Source organism: Patella vulgata, chromosome 3, assembly GCF_932274485.2.
Source record: "Patella vulgata chromosome 3, xgPatVulg1.2, whole genome shotgun sequence".
In the NCBI taxonomy this organism is placed as follows: domain Eukaryota; kingdom Metazoa; phylum Mollusca; class Gastropoda; family Patellidae; genus Patella; species Patella vulgata.
The window spans coordinates 14,245,114-14,259,135 of record NC_065881.2 but is presented as its reverse complement, the minus strand read 5'-3'; the positions used below and the strand labels follow the sequence as shown (position 1 = coordinate 14,259,135).

General features: G+C 38.3%; 1 protein-coding gene across 1 annotated transcript; it reads right to left on the bottom strand.

The window, feature by feature from the left end:
• Positions 1 to 11,240: 11,240 nt before the first annotated feature.
• On the bottom strand, positions 11,241 to 12,973 carry LOC126815309 (neuropeptide F receptor-like). Its single transcript, XM_050540878.1, has 2 exons — positions 12,065 to 12,973; positions 11,241 to 11,249 (listed from the first exon to the last, which is right to left on the bottom strand). Exons 1-2 carry the CDS (start codon positions 12,971 to 12,973, stop codon positions 11,241 to 11,243), a joined length of 918 nt encoding a protein of 305 aa, XP_050396835.1.
• Between the last annotated feature and the right edge of the window lie 1,049 nt (positions 12,974 to 14,022).

Genomic DNA, 14,022 nt, shown 5'->3' with positions numbered 1-14,022 from the left:
GTCATTTCGGGACTAACATATGGTTCTATTTAATTTCAATAATTCGCTTGCGGGTAGCGGGGGGGGGGGGGAATCAGATGACTCGAGAAAAGCCCCTACTTGTCACGTACAAGCGAGGACTCAATGAAAGACCGGCTGATCCAACGCGCACGCGTTACCCCCCCCCCCCCCCCACAAACCTCTATACGATTATAAGCCAACATCAAATAAAATGAAATGGAATGGAGTTTAATGTCCTTACTGTTCGGTTAATGAAGATTGGCATACAGCGTGTAGTGTACTATGAAGGAAATGTTAATGCGACAGCGGCATTTCCTCTTACTCTTCTTTAAACTCCAGATGTTTGTCAAGGGATATTTTACGTGCAATCCAACGTGTAAACGGGATCTTGGGTTTTTTGTCCCTCCTAACAGACTAAACATTGTTGCTTACCAGGCCTGTTCCCCTACATCACCGACAAGGGTAAACCAGTCTTAGCAATCCTGTAGAACTTTCTGAAATGAAATGAAATGAAATGGAATTTAACGTCCTACTGTTTTGAACCGACTGGGCCAATGAAGTGTCAGAAGTGTCAGAATCGAGATCGAACCCTCTATCTTCTGTTTAGTAAACACATTCCAATGGTTAGCACGTGCGTGCTGTATCATAAGGTCTGTCATTGAGTCAACTGGCGTGGTTTCGAATTCCCGGTTGTACGTGATAAGGAGTACGTGGGGGTTTTTCTGGGTCCTCCGGTTTCCTCCCACTGCTAAAGACCCCCACGCGCAAGCGAATTATTGAAATAAAATTGAACCATGTGTTAGTCCCGAAATGACCTAGTTTGTGTCGAGTGGACGTTAAACCCCATCTCTCTCTCTCTCTCTCTCTCTCTCTCTCTCTCTCTCTCCAATGTTACACTAATCAATGAGATATTCCTAACGATAATTATTTCCTTTATCTGTACATAACATAACTGATTAGAAATTACAGAAAAAAAACAGAAACGATTGAATGTAAATCAGTCTATATGTCACAGTCAATGTCAACAATCAGGCAATGTGTACAATGCCTTTGTAACCCTAACCCTAACCCCCACCCCAACCCTTACCCTAACCCTAAACCTAACCTTTATACATCCCCATTATTATATTCGTTGCAACCCATTTGTGTACATTTCTAGGTGCCAAAGAATAGCGATTTAGATCCTTTAATACATTTCATGATATCATGACTACAATATCGATAATCGATTTAAGACGAAAGGTTACGATTGTATGTTTTTAAACACAGAGTGACGGGTCCGATTGATTAGCTGAGATTATTCAGTGTGCAAGCTTTATGTTTGATCCGTGTCTATTGAGGACAAATCCCAAACCACCAAGGTAATATTAAATTAAATGAAACGACTACAAGTCAGTTATTAACACATCCATTTAATGTCAGGAGATATAATAGAGCAACAGGTCCTCCTTGATCAAACTTCATACAAGTCGATAATACCATTATTCTTCTGTTTGGATGTACTCATTGGTCATGCAACGGATAGAGAATGACCCAGAATGACGTACAGGACAGTTAAACCATTAAACATTCTGCGCACAGAGATCCATCTAATTCATACTTCGAGAATAGATCTCAGCCCTGAATGGCCGCCATATCCAAAAATTAGTATACTATTTTGTAATGCGGTCTCTACCCCGTTTCACATCCGTTATATACACAAAGAACAAATAAAACTTTTCAATTTTATTAAATGGACGCGGAATATATACTTCTCAAATTTCTCGAAGTATACATATAGTGTTTTCGAATAAAATCGTCGATTTAGGACTTAAAATGTCGGTCAAATAGCTTAGTGTCTTTTCTCAAGAGAAGCTAACTGTAGACAGGCAGCCTAAGTTTAGTATGCCATTAAAGGAGCTAAATTTCATTATTATCATTTATACTCGAAATTAAAAACACGATTTCAATATTGATCCAATTCATTCAAGACTGATGTTAAAAATATGTGATCCTAATATCTAATATTTAAGACACAAAACGAAATGAAATGGGGTTTAACGTCCTACTGTTCTGCTCCTAACCCAGGCTAATGAATTAACAGAACACAGTTTTTATGGGATACAATCACTAGTTTATTCTAAAAGCACGACGTTTCGACAAGTATCCTCTTATCGTTATCAAGCACAAATGACAATTTAGTAAACTTGTGGACAATATATATGAAATTAATAAGAAACCATCTGCATGGATTAAGAATAACAAGCTAGTAAATCCCTAGTACGTGAACGCATTCAACATCACCGGAATACTAAGCACCGACTTCTGCAAGATATTGGAGCATCACATCTGAAACTTAATCGTCTAGTTACTACAGAGGATTTTAATTCCATCCGCAAGGCTCAGACTTCCACCAACCAAGCCAGCGAAGAAAGAATTAAACACCGACACCTCAAAAAGTTTGAACAACTAAAGAAAGATAATGTAACAACCAAGAAAACAGATACAACTATGCTAAAGACTGACTTCCTTACTAAAACAGTTGTCAACCTCAGCAGCAAAGATCTAACCAATGACCAAATCAGTTTACTTTCTAAGGGCCTGAAGTTTTCCCCATCCTGGACACCAAGAAATCATGATGTTTTTATCGCCAACATTGAGAAAGGTCTATGCCAACTAGCACCAGGGGGAAAAGTTGATTTCCTTCGCCACCAGATAGCCAACCTAATTATTAAATCCACTACAAAGAAGAACTCCCACAACATTACCAAAGGTGAGACCAAAGCTATACAAGAACTAAAAGACGACAAGTCTATAACGATAATACCAGCCGACAAAGGTAAATCAACTGTGGTCATGAACACCGACGAATACAATTCAACCGTCAACCAACTGCTCAATGATGCCACAACCTACAGAAAAATCAGGAAAAATCCAACAACAACATTAGAAAAACAACTAAATGATAAGCTTAAAGAATTATGTGACTCCCAACAACTAACCAAAGATCTTTCTTACCAGTTAAAACCAAACCACCCACGTCCCCCTTACGCCCGAGCCACCATCAAGACCCACAAAAACCCGATCAAGGCCAGGTTATTAGTCTGTTCAAGAGATTCAGTTTTTTACAACGTTGCTAAACACATGTCTAAGCTACTTGCTCCATTAGGAACTTCATCTACATCCTTCATCAAAGACTCTGGTGGTTTTTGCAACACTATTAGAGACCTAAACCGCCCTGGGAAGATTGTGTCGTACGATGTGGTTGATCTTTTTACCAACGTTCCCCGTCAAGAAGCTATTGAAGTCCTCCGCACTCGATTAAATGAATTAGAAGCACCCCTAGAAACCAAGTTGTCAACCGATAGTATCCTTGAGTTAGTTACTATGTGCCTTGATTCGACATTCTTCACCTGGGGTGATGACATATACAAGCAAGTCAACGGTTTGCCCATGGGTAGTCCCCTATCACCCTTAATCTCTGAAATCTTCATGACTGAATTTGAAAACTGTGCCCTAAGAACCTCTCCCATCACTCCAATCATTTGGCTTCGCAAGGTCGATGATACGTTTGTGGTGCTTGATGAAAATGATGAACCTATGTCCCTGCTTGAACACCTGAACAAACAGCATCCTAGAATTAAATTCACTATCGAAACAGAAAAAGAAAATACCCTACCATTCTTAGATGTACAAGTTATAAAAGTCAATAATCAAATGAAAACTAAAATATACCGCAAACCGACCCACACAGACCAATATATCAATTACAACTCCAGTCATCCCCATTATATCAAAAGAGCCCTTATTTCCACCCTAGCACGCAGAGCAATCAACATTTGTGAACCCGAATTCCTGCAGGAAGAATTGGACCATTTACGCCACGTGTTTTGTAACCTGAATAATTATCCCCCGTTACTAGTGAAAAAGCAGATCAATGAAACTATCAAAACCACCAGTAAAGACTATCAAAAACCTGAAAAATCCCCCATCAGAATAACAAAAGGATAACGGAACATAAGTCCAAAGCCGCTTCTAATAACTCAGCCATAGCGGAACATCTCCAGAATCACCCACAACACAGAGTTAAATGGAATGAGGTCCAGATACTAACCGCCAACCAACAGAACAAGAAAACCAGGAAGATCCTAGAAGCTATAAATATCAGAAGACATTCACCTGAACTCAATAGGGACTTAGGGCTCTACATCCCCAGGGCATATGATGATGTAATTAAGATGCACAACATAATTTAACTATTAAGCCATCTTTGGTTGTATTATAGATATTATAGATTCTCCTAACCTGTCCCTTATATTTGTAGAGGATTTTTGTTCTTGTTTTCTTAGTACAAATTGTGTATTGTTATAGTTGTACTTATATAATGCAAATCTTATTTAACTTCATGCACATGGCCTCACTACCTGTGCTTTATCAACTTCCCACTATCCATACATGCTACCCTTTTGAAGGGCTTCATAACTGTTAATAACCCTCTAATCATGCAGTATCAGTGCTTATTAGTAGCTAATTACCTTGTTATGTTTGTTGTTATTGTTAAATATCCTTTACACCTTGATTATTTCTATTACTGTTATTCTTAATCCATGCAGATGGTTTCTTATTAATTTCATATATATTGTCCACAAGTTTACTAAATTGTCATTTGTGCTTGATAACGATAAGAGGATACTTGTCGAAACGTCGTGCTTTTAGAATAAACTAGTGATTGTATCCCATAAAAACTGTGTTCTGTTAATTTGTTCCCTGATCGCTAAATACCACTTAAAGAACAGGCTAATGAAGACGGGCATACGCCATACAGTGTGCTATGAGGGATATTTTGCCTGGGCAGCGGTGCTACGGCCTACTCTTATATCGAATTCCAACTGCCAAAGGATCTTTTACGTGCACGCCAATGTGTACACGGGACCTCGGTTTTTTGTCCCATCCGAACGACTAGACAGCTGTCCTTGTCAGGCCTTCCATCCTGCATCACTGACAAGGGGAAACCACGCCGGAAAATCTGGATGAACTGTCTCGGCCAATGCAGGGATCGAATACCCGACCTCCAGGCTAGCGAGCCAGCGTCGTACCCACTTAGCCAGGTGTTCCCGGACACAAAACGAACATTTTAGAATCAATAGAATGGTTAGCGTGTGCGCGCTGTATCATAAAGTCTGTCATTGAGTCATCTGGCGTGGTTTTGATTCCCCGGTTATTCGTGACAAGGAGTACGATCGCCTGTCCAATCTCGTGGGTTTTCTCCGGGTCCTCCGTTCCCCCCACTGCTAAAGTCCCCTACGCGCAAGCGAATTAATGAAATAAAATTGAACCATATGTTAGTCCCGAAATGACCTAGTTTGTGTCGAGTTGACGTTAAACCCCACGCGCCCACGCGCAACCTGGAGCGTTTTTTTGTGGTTGATTATCCAGTAAAATTTTGTCAAATTTGACCAAATGCCTTGTCAAGAGTTCAGGCCTTAACCGCACGACTAACTCGGTACCATAGGTAGAAAAAGGCAAACGACGCGCTGGGGGGCGGAGAACATACCATAGACCATTAGTCCGATGGCTTGATGGAAACAAAATGACAACGTAAATTTCTAAAACATCAATATTTTATTAAGAGAGTGGTTTATGCAAGAAAAGACAGAACCAATAGAAAATGCTTTTACAAAGTAAAAAATATTAATCAAATACAAACCATATTTCAATATGGCACTTGGAAGAAAATCATATTCCTGAAGTAATGGCCCGAGAAATACCTCTCTGACCATTGCTGGATTAGCTTCTGATACTTGGGCTTTTGAGGGAGTGTGTCTATTCTTCCCGTTCAATCAAATATATCCCAAGTACATCAACATGACAATCATTTGTTTAATCTGGGGTTTTCCCTGAAACTTTGGACAGTGATTTAAGGTATTAAAAACGGTGAAAAGTATTGTTCATCTCCAAACAGTATTGTTACATTGTATCTGTTTTGATAGCCTCGTTTGTCACGCAATTAGGTTTTCTGTAATATTCCGCTATGCACTGGTTAATTGGGCGTAACGTTATGTAAACATATTTGGTCCAATTAGAGCTTTGTTTAAAGCGTAATGATATTGCTACGCAGTTAGCTATTAGTTGTTAATCGGACTATTGACCAGTCATAATTTGGAACAGAAATTTGCTTTCATTACTGCAATGTTGAGTGTGATTAGGTCAAATCAAACGAAACACTGCGAGGAGTATGCTACAATAGTGATCTTACGCACATATACTATTTGTTTTTGGCTCTTTGAAATATCACTTGATTCGTTTGTCAAGTATAGACAGATGTATATGACTACTATGCTAGCATAAAATACACTATTTAGTTTTTACGATTTGCTGTTCAAAAATTCATCATCCTTCTATTAGATCATGAGATTATATTGCCGAAATAATAAAATGTTGAAAAATATATTACCGCAGTGTTATGTGTGATTAGGTCTAATCAAACGAAACACTGCGAGGAGTATGGAAGAAATCGTATTTCAATAGAACACTAAGCATGCGATCCTAATTATTGTTACGTATAAACCCGGGATCGAATCCACGACTTGCACATGTAGCATGTTGTAGGTATTCGTACTTTCGTGCATTCGACCTTTGCCTCAACGAAACGAGAGTGGGTAATCATGCCATGTTTTGGTTCTCGAAAGATCATGGGAACTGACACTTTTTCTGAACTCACGGAAAATCTTGAATGAGTGGGTCGAATGATATGGAGGTTAAGTTATAAGGCGGAAGGTTTTGGATTGGCTGATAAGGATAGCGGGGAAGCATTACATAAACGGAATACATTTCTTGCCAAGGGGAAACATCAGACCACACGTGGTCAACAAACAACAGTCATACAAGCAAACGGCCCACAGATATAGCCTATCGGATCAAGGCATCATTATAATCATGATGCACGCACTACTAAATGCTTTCGCGTGATCGTTCACAATCATACATCTGTGCGTAATGACCGGGTATGGTATGCAGAGTACGGTGGGGGTTCGAAAACAATTGCCAAGGATGACCGAATAATCTGTTCTAAATGACATCAGACTTGTTCTCACGTCACGACACTTTCTGATTTCAGTATTTAGTCAGAAAAGAGTGACGTAAGAGTGAGTCTGACGTCTCATAGAGTGGGCTATCCACTTCACTTGGGTAACATATAATAATACACATATGACTTAAAGCAAAATCCGCCTTAAGTCATTTTTTTCACACAAGATTTACAATAAAATTAGAGTATAAAATTAAACATACATTATGCAAGAGCTAAATCTGCCTATTGCAGGTCTTTCTTGAGACCTGAAATGTTATCTAAATTTTTAATTAGACATTGGTTAACTTATCCAGACCATAATCAACTCTCGATGTCATCGTTAGCCTGGGATATTTACTGGATTGTGATCCGATTTGCTGCTCAACTTTCATTCATGATTTAATCATGAAATGGATAACAGAGACTATGTTTTTTTTATCGTACCGACATTAGTAATGTCGAAATTTCAATCGCTTAATTTTCGGTTCACAGTGGATCAATTTGGCTGAAATTTTCAGCAAATTGCCTTTACATTATGTAGTTTTTAACTATTATAGTGAGCACTGCCAACTCGTTATCTATTCTCGCATAATGTATCTTTAACTTAACCAGTTATTACTGGAGTCTGACGAATTTAAAGTATGTTACTACAATCTGAGGTGTTGTCGGCACAAACAATACAGTAGTTAATTTCAACTACAGTGTACATAAAATCGAATTATCTCCCCTCGGACTAAATGTAACCATTAGAAATACAAAATATAAATCAACATATCTATCATAGTAAATAAATAAATTAATTAAATAAATAATAAATATATAAATATGTACAACAAGAACTGAATGTTTCTATAGAACATATTATCCAGCAGTCATCGTTCGTATTATTAAAGATATCCAATAGTCATTATCGAGTTATTTCCCTTGGTTTTAAAATCCGTCCAAGACATTTAATTTGAAGCTAGTTGAAAAAAAAACCCCAACACACTCGATGTAGATTTTAAGCTAGGGTAGTGACGCGTCCACATGCATTATAAACAAACCGAGTCTATTAAACTTAATGATACATTATGTAAGAGCTAAATCCGCTATTATGGCTAAAGGATATCGTATGAAATAAGTCTTCTTGTGAAGATCAATCTATGGGTTGTAAGTGGCATTTGGACCCAAGCCAATATCAACACCTTCAAAATTGAGCAAACAAGGATAACAACTAACAGAATTTTGAGAAAAAAAGGCTACACCCCCTGATGTTATATCCATATTTGTCAATGAAGTCAAAGGACAAAGAACTGCTCGTCTGGACACAGATCACCACGAAACAAGGGCCAAAGCTATTTTTAGTCTTCCTCTCCCTTTTCCTTATTCCCCCTTTTGCATGGCGATTTTTGTTGACTTTTTGGTGTAGAATCGAGGAAAAGGGTTTGAAAATACATTTTCTGACAGGTTTTGGTGAATATTCATAATTTTGATGCGGAAGGATACAAGAGTTGAGAGATTGGTTAGGTTGAAATGTAGGGCCTGAAATTGCATGTTTACTTGTCTCTACTTCCAGCTTGTGTATCTCAAGTTTTTCATGAAGAACCTCATACGTGCTTTCTGGCAAGTGGTTGCCACATGTTGCTCCATCTGTGGTAGAAAGCGTTCTACCCAACGAAAATTTGGGAAAAAGTTAGAGCCGGTCTAAGATACGAGAATTAACATTGGAGTCAATGGGGAAGTCTTTAGTGATCTGTGTCCGTCTAATAACAAATCAAAGTGAACAGAGTTGTTCCCCTTGAATTTGATTTCGTTTTAACTGAACTGGTAGAATAACTTAACTGGTCCAAATTGATACGGCATTTAATTTATCATAGTACAACGTTTTTATTTGAATAATCAGCGCAAGATAAAATACCAAGCGATCTTATAAAAATATCTGCGTACCGTAATGTGGGTTTTATCAAAGGGGAGTTGGGGGTGGGGGTGGGGCATTTTGACTAGTAAGAGGTTCGCTGTTAGCCCGGATCCTCGCCTGTCAATTGCTGTTACGCACATGTCACCCATATGCGCTGGGCTTTACAGAAACATTTAGCCCCAGAGAATTGTCGCAAAATTTAAGCGCTTGTGTCCAAATGAATAAATTGCGTATAGATCTCAAACCGCCCACCCACGTGCTCACCCGCGCTTATGGAGTAACAAACTACTGGCATTTTGATGCCACTTGAAGACCGTCAGTTAATTTATCATTTTCTATCCGCGCTGTCTTTTAACCCATCTACCCAGTTCCGCTGGTTAAGAACTTTTGCAACGGACCCTTATTCAACGTAATGTAAATATTAAAGTTTAGAAGCACCGGTATGGTAAAGGTAAGAGATAAAAGCCAAGAGCCATTGCAGATTTCGTCATAGGTCACGAGATGTAAATAGGCTTAGGGCACGTGCTTGTTGACCAGATTGTGGATTAAGATTAGGTTTAGCCCGTGCCCTCACCATAATTCTTATTCTAACCCTATTTACATCTCGTGACCCATGACGAAATCTGCAATGGATCTTGGCTTTTAGCCCTAACCGTATCGTAAAGCAGCTCTTTGATGTTACAATTCAAGGCATAGAGAAAACGAAATCTACTTTCTATAAAAAAAACACCAATAAAGTGTGCATTATTTAAAAATGTACGTTAAGGCCCATCGATTCCAAATAGGCCTGAACCATTGTTTCCAACATTTCTACAATTTCAAACATACATTTCCAAATACATATTAATAAAGTGTGCGTTACTTAAAAATATACGTTAAGGCCCATCGATTCCAAATAGGCCTGAAACATTGTTTTAAACATTTCATCAATTTTAAATATATATTTCCAAATATATATACATTGTATATATATATATATTTACATCTATCTCCAATCCTAATAGTATCTATCAATTTCTAAAAATAAATGATGATTTCGCTTCTAGTCAAAAAATATCAATTTCGCACGTGTGTCATATTTCCTAACAGTTTAAATATTTACAGAAAAATGTCAAAACTAGACCCAATTAAATAGATAAAAAATACACAGTCATCGCTTTTCGCTATCCAAATGGAAAGAGAATAAGAAACAGGATGTCCAAAACACAAACACATAAATCATGTCCAAATATAATTAAAATACACATTTCCCAAGTAAAGTCTCATAAATGTCCAAATGTATCCACATCTGCCGAATAAAGTCAATTTAATGTAGAAATATATACACATTTTCCAGATAGAAGAGACACAAACACGGTCCCCAATTAAAAACACAAAGTGTCCCGGGTATATACATATAAACCCAGTTCCTGAATATATCTGAATATATTATATAAACACGGTCAACAGTAACAGACAGAGAATCCCCATTATATACACACTAACATGGTCCCCCCAAAGACATTAAGAGTCCCAAATATATACATGTACACATATGCACAATCCCCATACAAGATGTTGTTGTTCTTAGTGTTTAACGTCCGCTTCCACCGAAGGTGATATCGCAGACAAGTCTTATTTTTTATTTTCATTATCTCAGCGCATGCGCAGGGGTCTTTCCTGTGGGGGGGGGGCGGAGTACCCGGAGTAAACCCACGAGGTTGAGAAGGCGCCCCTATTTCCAAGACACATACGCTCACACCAGGGATCGAAACCACAGCCGCAAGCCAGAGGTGACCGGCCAGCTAGAGGTCGAAGCGCGGCACCCCAGACCACTAGGCCATCCTAACAAAAAGTCCCAATACATATGCACATAAACTCTGTCCTTAATTAATAAAAAAAAGCACACAAGAGTCCCAAATATATACATATACATAACCATAGTCCCAAATACTGACACAGTAGCCTCTTAAAGACACATGTACATAGTCCCAAATACTGACACAGTAGCCTCTTAAAGACACATGTACACAGTCCCAAATACTGACACAGTAGCCTCTTAAAGACACGTTCATTGTAGATTCATTGTCACAACATAGGCACAGTTTTCAAAGAATATAAAGATAACTTCCAAATTTGGAGATATATACATATAAAATAAAAAAAATCCCAAAACAATTATACGATACTATATACAAACATTCTGTTACAAAATATCATTACCAACTAACAAAAATGCCACCATTTTCAAATGAGGTGCGGAAGGCGAAGACGCGACAAACAGGCGCCCCTTTCTTCCATTTGACAACTGGTTCTTCAGGGTTTCTGGAATTAATATCAAATTAAACGTGCCTTCATTCTTAAAACCGCGTTTGCCATGCTTTTCGTTTGAAAGTTTCATTTGTTATTGATATTTTACTCCTTTCGACTTGATAAATATTTCTATATAGCTTTTTTCCAGAACGTATGCTATAGCATCATCAAGTGTCGTCTCAAACATAAATTATAGTTTTCGATTATTTCGTATCGATGTCTTTTGTCCGATACTGTGAGCCACTCTTTCACGCAATTGGCGGCTACATCTTAATAACTCGAACCACGTTTTTTCTGATCACAATATTCGCAGGCTTGATGTCTTTTGTCCGATACTGTAGGCCACTCTTTCACGCAATTGGCGGCAACATCTTAATAATTCGAACCACGTTTTTTTTAATCACAATATTCGCAGGCTTTGATGTTCCACATAACAGTCTTTAACCGTATCATTATCAGTTCCAAATGTGTATTGAGTAGCTACACGTCATAACGGAGATCGAGTCCAAATAAAAACAACCAGAGTTCTACGATCATACTAAACAATATGAATGATATAATTTCTAAGTAGGGCTTAACATCCAAATAACCGACGCGTGATATCGCAGAAAACACACTTATTTTGAACCGGTGCTGGATTTCTTCGATTTTGATCCACTGGATTTGTTAGATTCGTTCGAATGATTTGAGCCATTTGATTGGTTAGGTGGGTTGGATCGATTAGATTGGTTGGATTGATTGGATTGGTTGGATCTGATGCTGTCGTATATCGCGCTCGCCTCTCTCTTTTCTTTGCTGTTTAAACTGCTTCTCTCTGTGGGCAATACATCAGGTGTCGCAAAACACAACAATTGGTAGAATCCATTTCTAAAATTTAGATTGAACCATCCGTAAAATACCGGATTTAAACTCGATGAACCCATGGCAATTAACAAACAAATAGCAAATATCAGGTTAAAATCCTTTTCATGGAATAAGTTTTGATTAAAATCAGCCGTGATATTCAGAATAGTTAACGGAAGCCAAGTCACAGCAAAAGTGATAGTTATGGCCGACAACAATAGGAGATTGCGTCGATGTCTGCGCATGTCCCTCATAGCACGATTTATTTCCGTCTGAGTAACCGGGTTTTCTTCAATGCGCTTGTGCAGGAAGCTACATATACGTGCGTGAAGGCAGCTAATGACCAACGTTGGTGAGAGATACTGTAAAACCATGACGCAACAAGCAAACGCGCCTCGCAGGTGATATGATGGCCATCGTTCTACACACATGGTGAATTTCATCACGTCAACCGTATCTACAGTGTGGAAGAGGAGCATGGGAAGGGAGAAGATGATGGAGATGACCCAAATAGCGATTATGACGTAAATTATGCGTTTGCTCTTTCTTCTATCTCTACTGGCGCAAACAATGGCTCTGAATCTGTCTATAGCTATAGCTAGGATTGTAAGGGTCGACACAAAGACATCCACAGTCTGGAGGGATGGGATCAACTTACACAAAACCTCCCCAAACGGCCAGTTTTTTAACGTCAAGCGAACAAGAGAAAACGGCATGCACAAAGCGTCCATAAATATGTCACAAATAGACAAGTTTAGAATCAGCAGATTTCGAGATGATCTCAGTTCAGTGTTTCTAAATATTATTATGCAGACCAGAGTATTTCCAAATATTCCCGCCGCAATGATCAGGCAGTACGCGGCAATCAAAATGGCTTCAACATCCGGTTTCATCCAATGATCCGATTCCGTAAATTCCGACATAACCTTGTGATAACTACTAACATTATGTTGTCGGGAAAATTTCAGATTGTATAGAAATGGGTGGTAGCTAGAGTTATCGCCCAACATGGCGGCAGTCGTTCCTAAATCCAGTCTGACGGATCTGAAAAGATATAGAATGAAATTAAATAAACAGTTTTGCAATCACAACTGGTCTTTCGGAAGCTTAAAGATGCATGAATGTTACATAAATTATAATTAAGTCTTTATTTATTAACACGAGAAGCCCACAATCAACTCTAGACCTTGCTTTAAGTAAATGAGAATACAGCGGCAATTTAAGTGTTTAAAGATACAGCAGATAATCGGAAATTAATTTCGGTTGTCAAGTACCGTAGCTACGATAATAAACAATTACTCTGCATTTAGTCAAAACTTCAAAAACTCATAACTTCGTGCAGAATAAAGTAATTTGACTGAAATTCCCAATATGTACAGTTTTCATTATCCATTTTTAAACTATTATAGAAAGAACGAACATCCCTTTATATAAACCTTGCATTATGCATCTTTAATCAAATAGAAAATAAGTTAAAAGAAACCTATAACATAGGTTGCCAGGTAACCATACATACGCCACAGGGAACCTTGTTGGCCGGGTTCAAAGTGGAAATGAGAACAAGAATAATAGAAGTGTGTGTGTGTTGGCGCGCGCGTATGCCCGTCTTCAATATCCCGGGTTCGAGACACTTCAATATCCTGAACAGTTCAATATCCTGAATGATAAGTGAAATCGTTGTGATTCCTTGTTGAGTAATTTATTACAACTGTCATCACTGAAACCATAAAAAATATAACTAATATTTACACTGGTCAATAAACCAATCTCTTTATACATATATATGTAACTGAAATGCTTCTACTGTCTCATCCATCAATTAAAAAAAAACCGAGCAAGATTGCATGTCTTGTAAACTCAAGAAATAGCCGAGTTCACAATTAGGTTATTGGGGAGAGAGAGAGAGAGAGAGAGAAATGGGGTTTAACGTCCACTCGACACA